Source organism: Eleutherodactylus coqui, chromosome 1 (genome assembly GCF_035609145.1).
Source record: "Eleutherodactylus coqui strain aEleCoq1 chromosome 1, aEleCoq1.hap1, whole genome shotgun sequence".
Taxonomy (NCBI): Eukaryota; Metazoa; Chordata; class Amphibia; order Anura; family Eleutherodactylidae; genus Eleutherodactylus; species Eleutherodactylus coqui.
The window spans coordinates 233,584,410-233,603,218 of NC_089837.1; the positions used below are offsets into that span (position 1 = coordinate 233,584,410).

General features: G+C 41.0%; 1 protein-coding gene across 26 annotated transcripts in view; it reads right to left on the reverse strand.

Moving 5' to 3' along the window:
- Positions 1 to 18,809, reverse strand: part of TRDN (triadin) — a 630,780-nt gene that overhangs the window by 518,482 nt on the left and 93,489 nt on the right. For all 26 annotated transcript variants that reach the window (XR_010793132.1, XM_066606567.1, XM_066606610.1 and 23 more), the window contains 3 exons: positions 18,559 to 18,618; positions 15,693 to 15,749; positions 9,008 to 9,067 (listed from right to left, as the gene is read on the reverse strand). Coding sequence is in view for 25 of the 26 variants with exons in the window: in XM_066606567.1 (XP_066462664.1) it covers positions 9,008 to 9,067; positions 15,693 to 15,749; positions 18,559 to 18,618 (177 nt within the window). In the remaining variant the exon portion in view is untranslated. The remainder of the gene's footprint in view (positions 1 to 9,007; positions 9,068 to 15,692; positions 15,750 to 18,558; positions 18,619 to 18,809) is intronic.

The window sequence follows — 18,809 nt, forward strand, 5'->3', positions numbered from 1 at the left end:
GCCTGTCTAGACTGCTACTACTACTGAAATGGAACTAATACTGTGCTCCCCCTATACTGCTGCTAGTGATATGTTACTGGGGCCTGTCTAGACTGCTACTACTACTGAAATGAAACTAATACTGTGCTCCCCGTATACTGCTGCTTCGGAATTGTTACCGGGGCCTGTCTTGACTGCTAGTATTACTGAAATGGGCAGTTGGGCAGCATGTTACCCAGGAGAAGTGGCAGTGGAGTGTCATGCAGGCAGTGATTGTGCTTTGTTGGAGGTAGTGTGGTGCTTAGCTAAGGTATGCTTGCTAATGAGGGTTTTTCAGAAGTAAAAATTGTTGGGGGGAGGCACTCTTGCCGCTATTGTGGCTTAATAGTGGGACCTGGGAACTTGAGATGCAGCCCAACATGTAGCCCCTCGCCTGCCCTATCCGTTTCTGTGTCGTACCCATCACTTTCTTGAATTTCCCAGATTTTCACAAATGAAAACCTTAGTGGAGCATAGGTCCCATACAAAAATGCTCGGGTCGCCTTTGACTTCAATGGGGTTCGTTACTCGAAGCGAACCCTCTAGCATCGCGGGAAGTTCGACTCGAGTAACGAGCACCCAAGCATTTTGGTGCTCGCTCATCTCTAATGTTCACACAAGTCCTAAAAGTAGATAAAGAGAACTAAATCAAATAAATGAATAAAAAATATTGGAGTTGGTCATTTATTGAGGAAAATGAGCCAATATCGCTTGACTGTGAGTGGCAAAAGTATGTGAATTTTTGCTTTCAGTAACTGGTCTGACCCCCTTATGTAGCAATAACTGCATTTGCACATTTCTGGTAATTATTAATTAGTCCCGCACATCAGGTTGGAGAATTTTTAGCCCATTTTTCCATACAAAACAGCTTTAACTCTGTTATGTTGTTGGGTTTCCTCACATTAACTGCTTGCTTCATGTCCTTTTTTTATAGGATGAACATCAGGACTTTAACTTGGTAATTCCAAAACTTTATACTTCTTTAACCATGCTTTTACAGTATGACTTGTGTGTTTTCGGTCATCGTCTTGCTGCATGCACCATGTTCTCTTGAGCTTCAGCTCACAGACATACGGTATGTCCTGACATTTTCCTTTAATATTTGCTGACACAATTTTGAATTCATTGTTTTATCAATAATGGCAAGCCGTTCTGGCCCAAATGCAGCAAAAAATGCCTAAACCATGATACTAGCAGCGTTGTCTTTCCCAGACAGTATGAGTTTTTTTGTGCACAATTTCTCCAAACATATTGCTTCTTTTTTAAGCCAAAGAGCTCTATTTTGGTCTCATCTATCCACAAAACATTGTTCCTATTGCCATCTGGCTTGTTCAGGTGAACCATATCAAACTAAAGAAGGGCATCAGTGTTCTTTTTGGAGAGCAGTTGCTTTCTGGCATACACACCATTGTTGTTCAGTGTCCTCTTGGTAGTCGACTCATGAACATTACAATTAGCTAATGTGAGAAAGGCTTTAAATTGCATAAAGTTCACCTTGGGTTCTTTTGTGACCTTGTGGACTTTTATTTGCCTTGCATTTGGTGTGATCCTTGTTGAACAGCCATTCCTGGGGAAGGTAATAAGGGTCTTGAATTTTCTCCATTTGTATATATTCTGTCTGATTGTGAATTGGTGGAGTCCAAACTCTTCAGAGATAGTTTTGTAGCATTTTACAGCTTGAGAAACATTAACAGCTCTTCTTCTGAGATCCTCAGAAATCTCCTTTGTTCATGTCATGATACATTTTCACAAACGTAACAGACTTTAATAGATCTCATTTCTTTAAAAAAAAAAAAAAAAACAGGTCGCCCACTCACACCAGATTGTCATCCCATTGATTGAAAATACTTGACTCTAATTTCACCTTCAAATTATCTGCTAATTCCAAAGGTTCACATTCCTTTGCCACTCACAGACGAGTGATAATAGATACTTTTTCTCAATAAATAAATTACTATGTCTAATATTTTGACTTATTTGTCTGATTTGGTTCTCTTTATCTACTTTTAGGTTTTTGTGTGAAAATCTGATGTATTTTAGATTAAATATAAGTAGAGATATAGAAAATTTTGAAGGGTTCACAAACTTTCAAGCACCACTGTACCGTATATACCGGCGTATAAGGCGACGGGGCGTATAAGACGACCCCCCAACTGTCACCTTATACGCCGGTATTCAGTGGAGAAAAAAAAATAATTTCATTACTCACCTCCCCCGGCGTTCTGTCGCGCTCCGGCAGGATGTCGCTCGCTCCGGCAGGCTGTCGCTCGCTCCTCGTCCCCGGCGCAGCATAGCTTTCTGAATGCGGGGCTTGAGATCCCCGCTTCCAGAAAGCTAATACACACGCCGGCAGCCATGACATCATTGAATGGCTGTGATTGGCTAAGGCGCACGTGGCTTCAGCCAATCACACTATTCAATGACATCATTGAATGGGTGTGATTGCTAACACGTGCGCCTTCAGCCAATCACAGCCATTCAATGCTGTCATGGCTACCGGCGTGTGTATTAGCTTTCTGGAAGCGGGGATCTCAAGCCCCGCATTCAGAAAGCTATGCTGCGCCGGGGACGAGGAGCGAGCGACAGCCTGCCGGAGCGAGCGACATCCTGCCGGAGCGCGACAGAACGCCGGGGGAGGTGAGTAATAAATTTTTTTTTTTTACACTTTTTTTTTTTTGTATTACCGGCGCATAAGACGACCCCCGACTGCAGAGCAGATTTTTCGGGGTTCAAAAGTCGTCTTATACGCCGGTATATACGGTATATAAGAAAAAGGAAATATAGTAAATAAACAAATTAAATAGGGAAGAATAGCTTCCTACTAATAAAATATAAGCCATCCCCTATGTTATTTTTCACTAGAGAGACATGCAAACAATCATCTTAAAAATAAACATTTAATTAATATGAATTATAGTCATCCTCAACATTACATAAATATACAAAACAGATTGCAAGTGGACGCTTTACATATGGCAATATTCGAGTAATAATTTGTGTTTAAAGTATAAAATTGTATAATGTGAAAATGTTCTGGACATACGGCTCAGTGCTTCAGGCCTTGAGCTCATATGTTTCGAAGCTGCTAATCATTTGGAACATATTGAATCAGGCTGCAACAATGTGCTACTTCAGCTGTTGGCTATCACCACTGCTAATAATAATGTTCAGCCACATAGACAGACCTTATTGGCACAGCATTCCTTGGTCCTGATTTCATTCAGTCTGAACATATTCTCCCAGCTCTCCATTTCTTTTTTGTTGCCAGACCATTACTCGAAGACCTCATAGCTCTCATAATTTGATTTCTGAAATGTTGCATTGCTGTAATCTTCAATTGAACAAATTGCACATATCATTTTTATCCACAATCTATAGGGCCACGGGTCACTTTTGTTTAATAGCCATGAAGAGAATTGTAAAAAGATGTACAGTAATATTATTTAAAGGGGTTTTCTATAAAAATACTATTAATGATCTATGCTCAAGATAGGTCATCAGTATTGATCAGCTAAGGTCCGCCTGCTGTCAACGCAGCAATTCACAGGGGTCAGAGCGGAACCAGTTGGCTTTGACCCCTGTGTAATGGTCAGCACTTGTAATTGCAGGCGCTGCTGCCATTGATTTTAATCAGAGCTGCGCCTGCAATTATGGGTGCCTGCCACTACATAGGGTCTGGAGCCAACTGCTTCTCCTCAGAACTCTGTGTATTGCAGTGCGGACAATGGGCACCTGATCAACTGATTGGCTGGGGTCCCTAGCAGCAGACTTCATCGATCAACTATTCATGATGTATCATGAGAATGGTTCACCTATAGTATTTGTGCGGAAAATCCTTTAATCCCTTAATCCTACAGGATGTACATATTTATGTCCTGCAGGTTTGTGGTTTGTATGGAGGGGGATCGCAGGTTGATCTGGCTCCATTCAATGCGGCTGCCGGCTGTTCCTTACAGGCACATCTGCCTGCAACAGCTCTGATAAGCCGCGCCGCTGATTGGAGTTTTTAACACTTTAAATGGCAATCTAAATGACCCGATCAATGTTCAGGGGTCCCACAATGCCACCCCTGTGATGAGATTGCTATATGGTGTGTGTTTGCCATGGCAGCCGGGGGGATTCTGAAAGGCCCCATGTCTGCCATTGCAGATTGCCTATCAAGCTATGTCTGATATCATAGTAATCATACTGACCCATAGAATAAAGTTATCATGTCATTTTTTTGCATGTTGTGTATGCTGTAGAAACAAGACGCATCTGAAGATAGCAGAATTTTGTTTTTCTTTCCATTTCACTCCACTTAGAATTGTTTTTAAGTTTTTCAGTAAATTATGTGGTACATTAAATATAAATTGAAAAATACAACTCATCCTGCAAGGAACACGCCCGTATACAGCTACGTCGATGGATAAATAAAAGAGTCATGGTTTTTAAAAGGGGGGAGGAAAAAATGAAAATGGAAAAAAAGGGCCGCATCCTAATGGGATTAATCCATCCTGCAATGTGGCACTGTAGACTCTGAGCTATATGGTTCAAGAAGATGGGTCTGAAGACAATAAATCAAGAAATGTGTGGGGTTTAGAAGACAAACTAAATGATGCCTTTAGTGATTCCTGGTACTGTATCACAAGTAAAGTTTAAAAATGTGCATATATACAGGATTGTGTAAAAGCAGTTGTGGAAAAATGCTGCAAAATTAGTTTTTTTTTTCCTCAAAAATAGAAGGCGTCTGATTTACTCCAAATTTATTCTGCAGCAGGAAACAGGACAACAACCTCAATCATCCAGCCAATGTCATTAAAGAACTATCTTCAGTGTAAAGAAGAACAGTAAGTCCTGGAAGTGATGATGTGGTCCCCACAGAGCCCTGATCTCAACATCATCTAATAAGTCTGGGTTCACATGAAGAGACAGAGGGGTTCGAACAAGCCTACATCCACAGAAGATCTGTGGTTATGGAGCCAGTCATGTGTTCTTTCTCCGCACTTATCCTGCAGAAAGATGGGCGCATCGGAGCCCAGATGTGCCCGTGTGACTAAGCCCTAAAACCTTTGCACGGTACTGTGTATCTTACACTGCTCAAAAAATTAGGGAAATACTATAATTTCCAAACTCTTTAAAATATGTCACATGTGCTCAGTATCAACCTGCACTTATCTGTGAAGGCAACGGTGGCGTCAATGACAAACCTGCTAATTTTGGTGTTGTCTAGTGAATGCTGATTGAGCTGCACAGTAATGGGCTATAAGCACAGGGTGCTGGACCTTCATGCCATCCTAATAGAGTCTGTTTTTGACTACCGATAGTGACAAGGATACTAGCAAAACGCAGAGCTAGAGAAGAATCGGTCATGAAGGATAAAAAGAGTGTAATTATCTGTAACCATCACCTGCAAATCATTCCCTTTTTAGGGGTTGCTCTGCTGCCTTCTCCAGTGCACTTGTTGTCACCTTTATTTGCAGCAAAGCAGCTGACATTGATTCACAATCACTTATGCTTAATAACTGGGCAAATTGATATCCCTGAAGTTTAAGTGACTTGTGGTTATACTATGAGACTTGAGTAGGGAAGTGAGACAGGGGGCAGAAGGAGGAGATAGATAGATAGATAGATAGATAGATAGATAGATAGGAGATAGATAGATATGAGAGAGATAGAGAGATAGATAGATAGATAGATAGATAGATAGATAGATAGATAGATAGATAGATAGATAGATAGATAGATAGATAGATATGAGATAGATAGATAGATAGATAGATAGTACAGATGAGCGAGCATACTCGTCTGAGCTTGATGCTCGTTCGAGTATTAGGGTGCTCGAGATGCTCGTTACTCGAGACGAGCACCATGCGGTATTCGTCTCGATTAAACGAGCACTGACCATTGAATTCAATGGAGCCGGCAATACAGCCGGCTCCATTGAAAGCAATGGGCTGCCGGCGAGTGCGGGATGAATTGCGGGAAGGGCTTAAATATATAAGCCCTTCCCTGCAATTCATCCAGAAATGTGTAAAAATAAAAAAAATATATACTCACCTTGTCCCGGCAGAACTATGTTAGCCCATTGAATTCAATGGAGCCGGCAATACAGCCGGCTCCATTGAAAGCAATGGGCTGCCGGCGATCGTGGGATGAATTGTCGGGAAGGGCTTAAATATATAAGCCCTTCCCTGCAATTCATCCAGAAATGTGTAAAAATAAAAAAAATATATATACTCACCCGGTCCCGGCAGACGGAGTTCAGCGTGGCCTGCGGCAGTCCTCCTGAACTGCTCTGAACAGCTGTGAGTAGTATTTAGCAGCCGGGGATTTAAAATCCGCGCCTGCTGAATGAGCTGCCTCTGATTGGTCACAGCCTGACCAATCAGAGGCAGGTCTCACTCTCACACCCATTCATGAATTCATGAATGGGTGAGTGACTGCTGCCTCTCATTGGCTCAGTGCAGGGACCAATCGGATTTTAAATCCCCGGCAGCTGAATACTACTCACAACTGTTCAGAGCAGTTCAGGAGGACTGCCGCCGGCCGCGCTGAACTCCGTCTGCCGGGACCAGGTGAGTATATATATATATATATTTCTTTTTACACATTTCTGGATGAATTGCAATTAAATATATAAGCCCTTCCCGACAATTCATCCCGCGATCGCCGGCAGCCCATTGCTTTTAATGGAGCCGGCTGTATTGCCGGCTCCATTGAATTCAATGGGCTAACATCGTTCTTCTCTGCCACAGCTGTTACAGCTGTGGCAGAGGAGAACGATCTTTACGCTGACAGTGCGAGGGGGTGGGGGGGTCTCACTCTTGCCACTATTGTGGCTTAATAGTGGGACCTGGGAACTTGAGATGCAGCCCAACATGTAGCCCCTCGCCTGCCCTATCCGTTTCTGTGTCGTTCCCATCACTTTCTTGAATTTCCCAGGTTTTCACAAATGAAAACCTTAGCGAGCATCGGCGATATACAAAAATGCTCGAGTCGCCCATTGACTTCAATGAGGTTCGTTACTCGAAACGAACTCTCGAGCTTCACTGAAAGTTCGACTTGAGTAACGAGCACCCGAGCATTTTGGTGCTCGCTCATCTCTAATAGATAGATATGAGACAGATAGATAGATAAAAGACATATCTATATGTGATAAAATATCTATCTCATATCTTTGTATTTATCACAGAAAATATACTACATAGTCATATTTGTTCAATAGAAAACAATGATTGTTCTCAGCTACTTGATTCATACATTTTTAGTATGTGTTTACCACATTTTCCTTGCCCAGGTTAGTAAGTGAAAATGGTTTAGCAACATTATGGAAACTTAAAAATGCTATTATATTCACTGTATGCGCCTGCTATGAAGAACGAGACACTTCATCGCCAATGTTTTGTCACTGTCATTTCCCACTGGAGAGTTGAGATTGATGAGAACAGCTGAAGTTGCTGCTGTTAGAGTGATCCTGCTTGCGGTGACATTCGTTAAGGCTTTAGACCAAGATTATGTATCATGCTCTCTTACTGATATCACTTGTGTCTGTTAAGTTACTAGCCAGATGGGCAGCCTGTACGGATATTATAGGAAGATGAGGTTAAGTAGCTGGTAAAATATGATGTGCTGTACTGATGTTCCAAAATTAGTCCTTATTCCTACAGCAAAACTGACTCAAAGCTCACTTGACAAAGGTCATCAAAAAATCTGGCTGGTAACTAAGTGAATGTGGTAAGTGGTTGGACTCCTGCTAAATGTAATTTCCACAGCTGTAGGAAGGAACAAATAATGTCTGCAAAAACACTGACCTCCTATTGACTTTTTTCATGTAAACTACAAGTTTTCTGCTTAAAGTTAAAGGAGTTGTCCTGAACTGTTGGGACTTTTTCCTAATGATGCAAACATGCGTCCCAGTTCTACAGGGAGGTTCACCTATCCCTGGAAGCCCAACAAGCCACACCTTGGGTAATTTACAAATAGTAAAGTATACAAATAGTTGAAGAACATAAATACATATAAAAATATAACCCAACTGTATGTAAAAGGTAGTAAGCTATTAAAGTGACCTATCAATCAAACCAATCATACTGTAAATGTCAGATTACTGAGGATTCAACAGCTGGACCACCAAGAACAAACAGGTAGTGGTCCCAATTTACGAGAAGTGCCATGGCATGCACCAACTCTCATTCATTGGTTTTATAACTTCCATTTATTTGATTAGAGAGGAACGAATTCTTGATATTATTGTAGGTCCTATATGCTGATTTTTTACATAGCTGAGAGACTTGCCGAATGTTTTCCATTTAATTGAGGTAGTGTACATATGGAACACAGAAGGCGAATTACTGCTGCTAATACTGTATGTCATTGATAAGTTAAAAAATGTTTTTAGGGAGAGTTTCAAATAAGCATATTGTAACACACAGATCTGCATTACAGACATATTACAGATGACATTATGACCATATCCCATCGGTATTTCACCAGTATTTGATCTGTATGTTTATCCTCATATTTTATTTGCTACTGGACAAATACTAATCAATCTTCGCCCAATAGAAAATAACAGCAATACAGAGGCAAAATAGGTTATGTTAAATTTAAAAATAACAGTCGTGAAAATTATATCAATGTGAACAGATACATAAATACATTTACTCTTTAGTCAGCAAAACACGGCAACTCATTTACTCTCAGTCAACAAAACACAGACCAAATAAGGAGCTAAAATACGATCTCCTGAAAGTGGCCCTCAACTATGTTTCATTTATAATAATGGCCTCCTTATATGGGATAGAGAGAACTCATTGGCCCTTGAAGGCTTCAAAGCCCTGGGCGCTACAACATCCTCTGCACCTTCTATAGTTTAAAAGTATGAAACTAAGTAGTGCTTATTGTATGTACAGTATTAATATTTCATTGCTCACATTGGCTGCTTACTGATTTGCTAGAAAAATCTGTGTAATCATATACTATTCCAAGTCATGAACACTTCTATTACCTTTGACGGGGGCTTTTTTCTCTGGTTTTTCCTTTACTTCAGGCTTTGGTCTTTGAATTTCTAAAATATAAAATATAATTTGTGTAACTGAATTTATCATATTTAAACCAAGACTAGAAGACAAGTTCAGCTTCTGAATCCCATTTTTATGGATGTTATTTGACTGTTCCCTGCTTAAAGGAAACATGTGATTGTCCTGAGCAAGAGAAACCAAGTCATCTTGTAGATATGATACCTTTTAATGGCTAACAAAAATACGTAATGTTACAGCAAGCTTTCGAACCTCACAGAGGAAAGCTTGATAAAGACTCCTATTGAGTCGAAACGTTGTTGCTTTTGCTTGTCACAGAGGAATAAAGGATATCTTTGAATACTTTATGCACCAACTCTGCTGCCCTTGTCCTCTTATACTGGATTCTTTCCTTTAGTCACTCAGTCAGTGCACGCATACATATTGTTCTCTATGGTAGTGCATGTGCACTGACTCAAGTAAAGGAGTCATTTAGTTTATGGTGCTTATGGGATTGACAGGTTTCTTTTAAGTCCTAATCATATTGAAGTTAATGGTAAAGATGACTGACACCTTGATCTTGATTCACTTGCATTGGCGTGTGACTAACTTCCCAGTGGCCAATTCTGCTCTATTTGTTTACTTTTGTTTTATTCATCATCCTACTTTCTTGTGGGTTAGAAGGTGAAACAGCTTAGTATGATTGACAGACTTTCATTATACATCATTGAATGTACAATAAAAAAGATATGCTTTGTTCTTGCAGAAACACCACCACTCTAGACCATATATTTTGTGTAGTGTTGCCATATTCGGGCCACATTGACTTAAAGGGAACTAGGCTGCAATACCAAAAGCAGCTGATGGAAAAGAGTGGTGCTGCTGTTTCTGAAAAAAATACCCTTTTTTCTCTAATTTCAACCCTTTTAGGCCTCAGTCACACGGGTGCATCGGCATCTGTACACCGGCGCCGATGCGCCCGTGTGACTGCAGGAAGGAGACGGACGTACCTAAAGACGGACGTCTCTTTGTAGCGCCGGAGGAAAGAACATGTGACCGGCAATGAAGCCGGTCACATGTTCTTTCCTCTGGCGCTGCAGAGAGACGGCCGTCTTCAGGTACGGCCGTCTGCTGGTGTCAGTCACACGGGCATATCGGCACCGGTGTACGGGTGCCAATGCACCCGTGTGACTGAGGCCTTAAAATGTAAAATATCTAAGGGTGGTTTCACATCTGTGTCGGAATTTCCACTTGAAGGCTCCGTCACAGATGTGGCTGAAAATACCAGAAGAAAAAACGCTGCATGCACGCAGTGCTTTTTCTTCTGTCCAAAAGCCGTCCAGCTTGACAGGAAGCAGGGGGACTCCTTTATAGTCAATGGGGCTGCCCGGTGCTCTACAGTTCCATCCAGAGACGGAGTTGTTTGGCCGAGGGGATTCCCCTTTCCTGCTCCCCGAATAGAGCAGGAAAGTAGAATCCCCACTTCAGATGTAAGAAAATACTCTAATTGAACCATATGTCCAACCCTTATAAACCAATATTTACTAACCTTATTGAACACATATATATCCCTTACATTGATAGGTTTGAACAAACATCTGATTTTAAGAGATTTAATGAACCCTTGCTTCAATTTTAATTTCCAATGAAGTGTGCACTTGTTGCATAATTGTTGCAGTAATATTGTAAGAGAAGTAGATAAAAAACATTGTGGTGTCTACTAGATAGTGTGGTTCAGACTGCATGCAGCATTAACTTTCTGTCTTCTGTCACTGTAAAAGATTGAGTACCAAGCATTTTCTCATCCCTAATCCAGGATGCGGAACATCATACATTTCCAGTAAGATGGAGCTTGGAAGCATGCCTCGCTTCTCTCTATTAGGAATATAGTTGATTCAATTCTGGTAAGTACATAACATAAAATAATTTTATTGCAGCAATTACCAGGGTCAGCTTATCAGAGTTGATATAAATGAATAAAAACACTAAGTAGTAAAGATCTAGTTTTATACGTTAAGGTGTCATTAGTACACTGTATACTACAGCTAGGCATACATAGGCACCGTTACAAAAAAAGCATTCATTGCTTTACCTCACAGACATCATATCTGATATAGTATTAGATAGAATATTGGATTTTGAAATGTGCTTCATAGAAGCTCTGCAAAAAGATCACCTACTACAGGACTTACTAGAAATAAACACCATCAGGCCTCATTCAGACGAGCGCTGTTTTAGGGCTGTTAGCAGGGCACAGAATGCGCTTCTAATAAGAACCAATAGGTTCCTATAGAAGAATTCACATGAGGTAATGTTAGGTGCGCTGAATCAGTGCACCTAACAAAAGATAGGACATGGGAGAGCAAACTCGCATGTCGGCTCTGAGGTCCGCGTAAAGATAGGGCATGTCCTATCTTTGCTGCGTGATTTACATTGACTCCTATGGGAGCCTTGAAAGCACGCAGCACGCACCTTGGATCGTGTGAACGGGTTAATTCACGTAGCTTGAAGTAGCCCGTTCACGCGATCTTTACTGCACTATAGCAGCTCCAAGCTTTTGTCGTGGCTATAGTGCGCGAAAACAGTGCTCATCCAACCGAGCCCTTAATATTATACAGGAGTGGTGTACTTGTTTGGTGTCTAAAATATGCAATGACAAACCTGCAGACCTATCTAACACTTCCAGGGACTCAGCCTAAGGCCTTATTCACACGACCATTTATACCCAACTATTGTAGGTGCGTCAAAAAATCACAACCATCTGAAGCAATGAATTCCAATGTATTCATTCAAATAAGCGAATTTTTAGGCACCTAAAAAAATAGCGTCAGCAAAAATTGCACTTTGGCAACCGAAAACAGCGACCGATTTTATACGGTGCGTGAAAAGATAGGTCTTGCTCTATCTTTGGACAAAATACGCTGGCAGCTTCTATCGACTCCTATGAAAGCTGAAAAAAGAGAGGGGGGGAGTTTAGTTGCATTCCAGGCTAGGAAAAGAAGGCAGCTGCCTCTATTTAAGCATTAGGATTTCTGCCAACAAAGGGATTTCCACACTGCAGCCGTTTTTTTTGCCATTACGCCGCAGCTGCCCTTGTGAATGGACGAGAAAATGCAAGTTGAGTTCGGGACTTGATCACGGCTATTCTTCCTTATGGGATTTTTAGCCCTGATTAGTAGAGCGTAAAAACGCATCGCCCATGGGAAAGAGACCTTAAGCAGTTCTCTAGGACTTTAACCTCAGTTGGCAATCATCATTGCTTGATTGGTGTGGTTGATTTTACTCAAATGGGACAAACTGCAGTACAAGGCATAGTCACTCATATAGATGAGCTGCTGTACCTGTGTAAATAATTAAAGTAACCTTTCCTTGGCATCAGTCTCAGAGGTCAGACCCCTACCAATCAAACATAGATTGCCAATCCTAAGGATAGGTCATTAATGTTTAAATACAGAACCATTTTACTTTCACTCTTCACACATATTTGGATTTCTTCTGGGTGACCTGTTATTTGGACACTTCCTAGTATTATGTGGGTATTGTATGCAGGTATTTATTGGACACTGTATAGGACTGTGATTTAATGTGGCCTTACATACAACTACATGAAATATGACGACATGTTGTATTATATGTTACATGTAGGGTAATTTTTTTAACTATTCCCACATAAAAAATCTGAATAAGTGCTTGCTCACACGAGCAATTTTTTAGCGCATAAATAGGCGCCATAAATAAATTGTGCGATGCATGTGTAAAAAACGCGTGACCGAAGCTAAAAATCGCACATAAATACTGCGTCCCCATTGGAAGCAAAGAGAGAGGATCGCTATCCTCGAATGTGAAACCCCCGGATGATGTCACATCCAGGGGTTCCCCTTTGTTGTCAATGGGGCCGGCAGCAACAGCGCGGGCCCCATTGAAGACATAGGGAGAAGATCACACTCCCCTGCCCCTGCTGTGACAGTGAACTCCTTTATCCTTGCAGGGAGTACCCTCCTGTCACACTGCTCAGTGATGAGGGGACTCCCGGCGGGGATGAAGAAATCCCCTGCCACAACTGTCACAGCAGTGGCAGAGGAGCATGTTCTGTGGCAGGTCATTCCTTCATCTCTGCAGGGAGTCCCCTCATCACTGAACACTGTTACAGCACTGTCAGTGATGAGCAGACTCCCTGCTGCAAGGGGTTTTTTTTAGGAGGGAATTGAAATCTAAGCCCTATCCTGAAAATAAATAAGCCCTAGCTGCACAAAAAAATTAAATACTACATCACGTACAAGAGCTGTCTGGCTCCAGTGCGTCTTCTCCCCTGGTCTTCTTCATTTCTTTTAGCCGAGGATTGAAAAATCCAACCTCCTGGAAGTGCTACTTCTGATTGGCTGAGCACTGTTGCCAATCACAGCCATTCAATCAATGAATGGCTGTGATTACTCACAGAGCTCAGCCAATCAGAGGCAGCGCTTCCAAGAGGCGGGGAATTTTTAATCCCCGGCCAGAAGAAATGAAGAAGATCAATAAAGAAATGCCGGGGACCAGGAGAAAAGACGCGCCAGAGCTGGACAGCACTTCTAGGTGATGTATTTTAAGTTGCATCCAAAATGTCTATTTAAGTTGCATCCAATCGCACGAAAACCACCTTTCGTGCAATGCGATGCCCGCTTTTTTAAATGCTGTCCTATCTTTTGCAGGTGCAAAAGGGAATTCTTTATACCCCATGTAGGTACAAAAAATATCTGCCACATGTGGCAGAAGTGTTCTTCATCCCCGAGGGGGACACGACAGCGTCAGACAGGTAAGTATATATATATATATATATATTTTATTTTTTTTTTTTTATACTTAAATGGTTGTTTTACAGGGAAGAGCTTATATTTTTTATTTTTTCTTCCCTGAAAAACAATTAAGGGGTGCTGGAATACCATTGCCTTCAATGGAGCCGCCGGCAGCAGCCACGGCTCGATTTAAGGCAATGCGCACCTGCATACACGCGTGTTTTTGCGTGTACATGGGTGCGCACATATGTACGCACCTATATGCACACACGCACACACTCGTGTGAAGGCTCCCTAAGAAGGATTTAGTACAGTTATGTTTTTCTCAAAGGTAAATTCTGGGAAAGTTTCAGAATTAGTACACTGAACCTAATGTGTGTATGATTCCAAGGCCATTAATTTGTTTAATCTAGTTTCCCAGTTACAAGTTTCCAAGGTGCTTTGTATACTGTAGGTCTTTACCACCATAGGAAATAGCATGGCTACACCTTACAGGGATCTACAAAAGAAGTTGCCAAATGATGCTTTCCTCTCTGATATCACTCAGAGAGGGAAGCATCTTTTGGCTAAAGGCTCAGTCACACAGGCGCCGATCCGCCCGTGTATCTGCACAATAAGACCACTGTACTGCAGGTGCGGATGACTCTCCGCACCACCCGGAAGAAAGAACACATGGCTGTCAATGGAGCCAGTCATGCAGAGAGTCCTCCGCACGCGGTGCAGCCATCATATTGTGCAGAAACACGGGCGGATCAGCGCCCGTGTGAGTGAGCCCTCAGAATGTATCAGACAGACTTCCTACACTGCGCAAACCCTCCATGTATTCTGCAAATAAAATTATTAATAGTGTTAATCTCTAATACTATATGCAGACTAATGAGACATAGCTATAGGGAGTGCAGAAGAACAGTTGCACTCAGGCCCCGATGCTCCTTCTATATATGTTGGAGACATTGGTGTAAATGTTATATTGTGGTGCAGTAGCCTCAAGTTATGGATTCGGGAAGGAACAGAGCTGGAGTGATTTCAGAGTACGGGAGGATATATATATATATATATATATATATATATATATATATATATATATCCCTTTAAGGAAATGGCCTCTGCTGGGAAGAATCCAGTTCTGTAGCTCACTCCCTCCTCGTTATGTATTCTGCGCTTTAATTTCCAGCACCAGGTCACATGACCAGCGCTTTCTAGTCTGCTATGTTTCCTACAGTTAATGGTTCGGATTTATTTCAACTGCCATAAAGAAATACTGTGGGGGAAATTTATTAATGCTGTGCAATTACTTTTTATTTTGCTGATTTTTTTGTTATTTTTTTGCTATTGTGTACCTCTCACTCCACCTCTCCAAAGTTTCTTGATAACGGGTGGGTTTTGAGTGGATAGTGGTGTTTGTTACGATGGGTATGAAAGATAGCTTTTTTTTATGGCAGTTGACATAAAGCTGACCCATTAACTGCATGACACAGAGTGCTGTCAGAGTTCTGGTCATGTGTTCTGAAGGCTGGAAGAAAACTGCAAATACCCAGTCTGGACTCTGGAGGGAATAAGCTACAGACCTAGATTCTTCACAATAGGGGTCACTAATGTTGTGATGCATTTCTAAAAAAAACTCTGGAGTGTTTCTTGAAATGAAAAAGCGATCAGTTGAAAATGTCCAAGACTGGCATTTCATTCCCCAGTTCATTTCAAAGGAAAATTAATTTGCTTGGCATTAGTTTATGTAGAGCTGACATTCTGAAATCAGGAAGTTGCTCTCTATAGCTGCTCCTGGGAGACGCACCTCTATGTGATATTTACATATGGATAAAGCCAGAAGGCAGACAAGAGAGGATCCTTCTCAAGTGATACTGACATTTACAAAATGTTACCTTATATTTATGTATATACATACCTTTGTGTTTTGGCTTTTCGACTTTTTCTGCTTTTATTGGCCTGTCTTTATGGTGAACTGAAAATGAAAAATTACAATTTACAGTTATAATGGCTACTGTCTACTTGTCTGTTTCTCGCATGCATCAACAATCATTTGCTCAAAGAACTGAGTTACTAGCTTGGAGGAGCCCTATGTATTGTTGGGAAATAACTCTGCCCATTAGGTCTTATAAGTTTATATAACTAATACCATGTCTAATGTTCTCCATAGCGGACCTTTCACACGGAATGGAATATTCCACAACAGCTTGCGTAATATACTGATCCTGAATTCTACACCAAAATCCACACTGCTAACTGCGGCAGGATTCTGCTATTTCCAATTCCACACTAAAATCCGAACACTAGCAGAATGGATTTTGGGGCTGAATATACTGCAGGAGAGCATATATTGCAACATTGTGGTGGAGTATACCGTCCTGCATGACAGGTTCCAAATAGAAATATAAAAAAACCTTAATTAGAAACTTTTTGTATCAGAATTTTATATTACTTAGAGCTACTGCACACTTGCATTTTTCTTGCGTGTTTTTTTCACGCGATATTGCTTCGTCTTTTTCACGCGATTGTCAATGGGACTTTGTAATGTTAAAAACGCATCGCAAGTTTGTGCTTTGCAATTTTTGTGCGCTGCGTTTTTAACATTAGAAAGTCCCATTGACGATCGCGTGAAAAAAACGCGCGAGAAAAACACAAGTGTGTAGGAGCCCCTAAACATGGCTCAGCAAACTGGAAGAAAGGTGTTTACTCCTGCAGACTAGCTGGGTCAGTTTGTAGTTTAGCTCTGGTAAGCTATGTGAATAAAATAACAACAATATGGTGTTTTGTCCTAAAAATTATACAGAACTAATTATACTTATCTTAGGCTTATATAAATCAATATTTTGTTGGCAACTGTGAATGTGAAATCGTCAACTATTTATTCAGACTTGAGCAAATGCCAAAAACTCTTAAATATGTGTTGGCATTCACATTAAGGCAGGTAATAATGCTAGGTTAGTGGGTGCAACTCTGTACAATACAGTAACCCTTTCATGACCAAGGGTCAGTGATGCTTCTGCGTCTAGGTTATATTCTGCACTTCTAGCATTCCCACTTTCTAAAAATCATAATGTTTTTTATTTTCCATCAATAGAGCTGAGTGGGAATTAGTAGGGATTTTTCATATTTTCCTTTGACCTACAGCTAATGTTTAGCATTTTTTACCACAAAAAAAGAAACCCGGCTCGATATTGCGCTTGCCAATGTGCATTTATTAATGGATGCAAGGTGTTTTTCATGCAAAAACACCTCACATTACTCCTCTGAAATTGCAATTCTCCGGTGCTTGTTTCACGTGCGTCTGAAGATCGACAAGTGTTTCCAATTGATTTCAATGGAAAATATCACTTTGCACGGCATGCAATGCGTTGTCTGTCCCATTGAAAACAATGTGCCGTGTATTCCGAGGGATGTGAAGAATAGGGCATATATTTTTTGGGGGAAGAAATCGCTCATGTGTAGGACTCCATTCAAAACAATGGAGTTCTTATTTGCACACATTTTGTGCGTCTCACAATGCACAGAACTTATATGAGAGTCACGCTCATATGAATGTAGTTCTAAATAGGTTGTATGGATGAAAAAGGGAAGGAGGTGATGCTTCCGTTACTGGTCTCCCTCCTCTGGCTGGTCTTTGTTTACATTAACTGCATTGTTGTTTACCCATGTGACTGCTGCAGCCAATAAGAGGCTCCAAAACAAAGGCCAGGTGACCTGTTCATGGGATGTTACTGGGACGGGAAAACCCGATGACATCACAGGTCACATGACCTCTTACCAAAGTGTCAAACGGTCATATGGGAAGTCTTGTTTCCAATTTAAGAGATCGAGTTTTGGGTGGTGGGTTTAAATTTAAAAAAAAACAAAACACTTTTGTGACCTTTCACCCAGGACAGAATAATTGTCAATGGCATGGTGGATTATACCATCCCTGAATTCTGCACCAAAATCCGCACTGCTAACTACAGACTTTAATGCAGATTTGATGGCATGATTCTGCTATTTTCAATTCTGCAACATTAGCAGTGCGGATTTTGGGGATGCATATTTCACAGGACAGCATATTCCACAACATTGTTGCAAAATATTCCGCTCTGTATGAAAGGTCCCTCAGGGCTAATGCCCACGGCCAGATTTCCACCGCATGAAACCGGGCAGAAATCCGCAGCATTGCCCCGCAGCTATCAGATTCTATTGACCCTAATAGCTGAATGTTCACACTGCGGAATTCCACCGTGGAATTCCGCTGCGTTAAAGAACCCGCGGCATGTCCTATTTGCCGTGTTAATACGCGCAGCCGGCTTCTATTGTAGTCTATGGAAGCCAGCCGTCATGTTATACTTCCACTAAGCATGGGGTCTTTGGGGGAGGCGCCGTGATGGACCCCGCTGCGGTATTCCACTTGTGGAGCCTGTCACAGCCGTATGAGCCCTTAAGGTATTTTGTTTTTAAACTATTTTCTTTATTAAGTCTACAGGGGCTGAGAAAAAATGCTGTAAAATAGCTTACAAATTGATTTCCCTGTAGGTGTATTATTAAAAGCATTCCAATTTATAAAGGAACTGATTCTGATAATAGCATTATGTTAGGGAACAACCTATAATGCAATTTTCTAATGTATCGCTAATAGTTGAAGCGGCTTCAAAGAAGAGTTTCACTCCTAGAATCATTCAATAATAAATACAGATTCATTTAAACAAACACTTAACAATGCATAGAGTTCTAAACACATTAAACAGAATGCTACTAAATGATTAATTAGCTATATTCTGGAATTTTCTTACGTTTTGATCTAGTCTTAACTTGTAATTTTTCAAGCTTTTCTTCACGGTCTATATGAACAACTGAAAAAAAGAAGAAAGAAAATCTAATAAGATAACACACCTAATAGTGAGCTAAACAAAAAAGAATAAGGAATGCAAAAATAATGCATGAATGAAAAAATAAATAATACCCTTTCATTGTAATGCAGAATGAACAGCAGAGCTATTATTGCCTGCTAAATTGCTTCATACATATCTAGTGTCTGCTATAT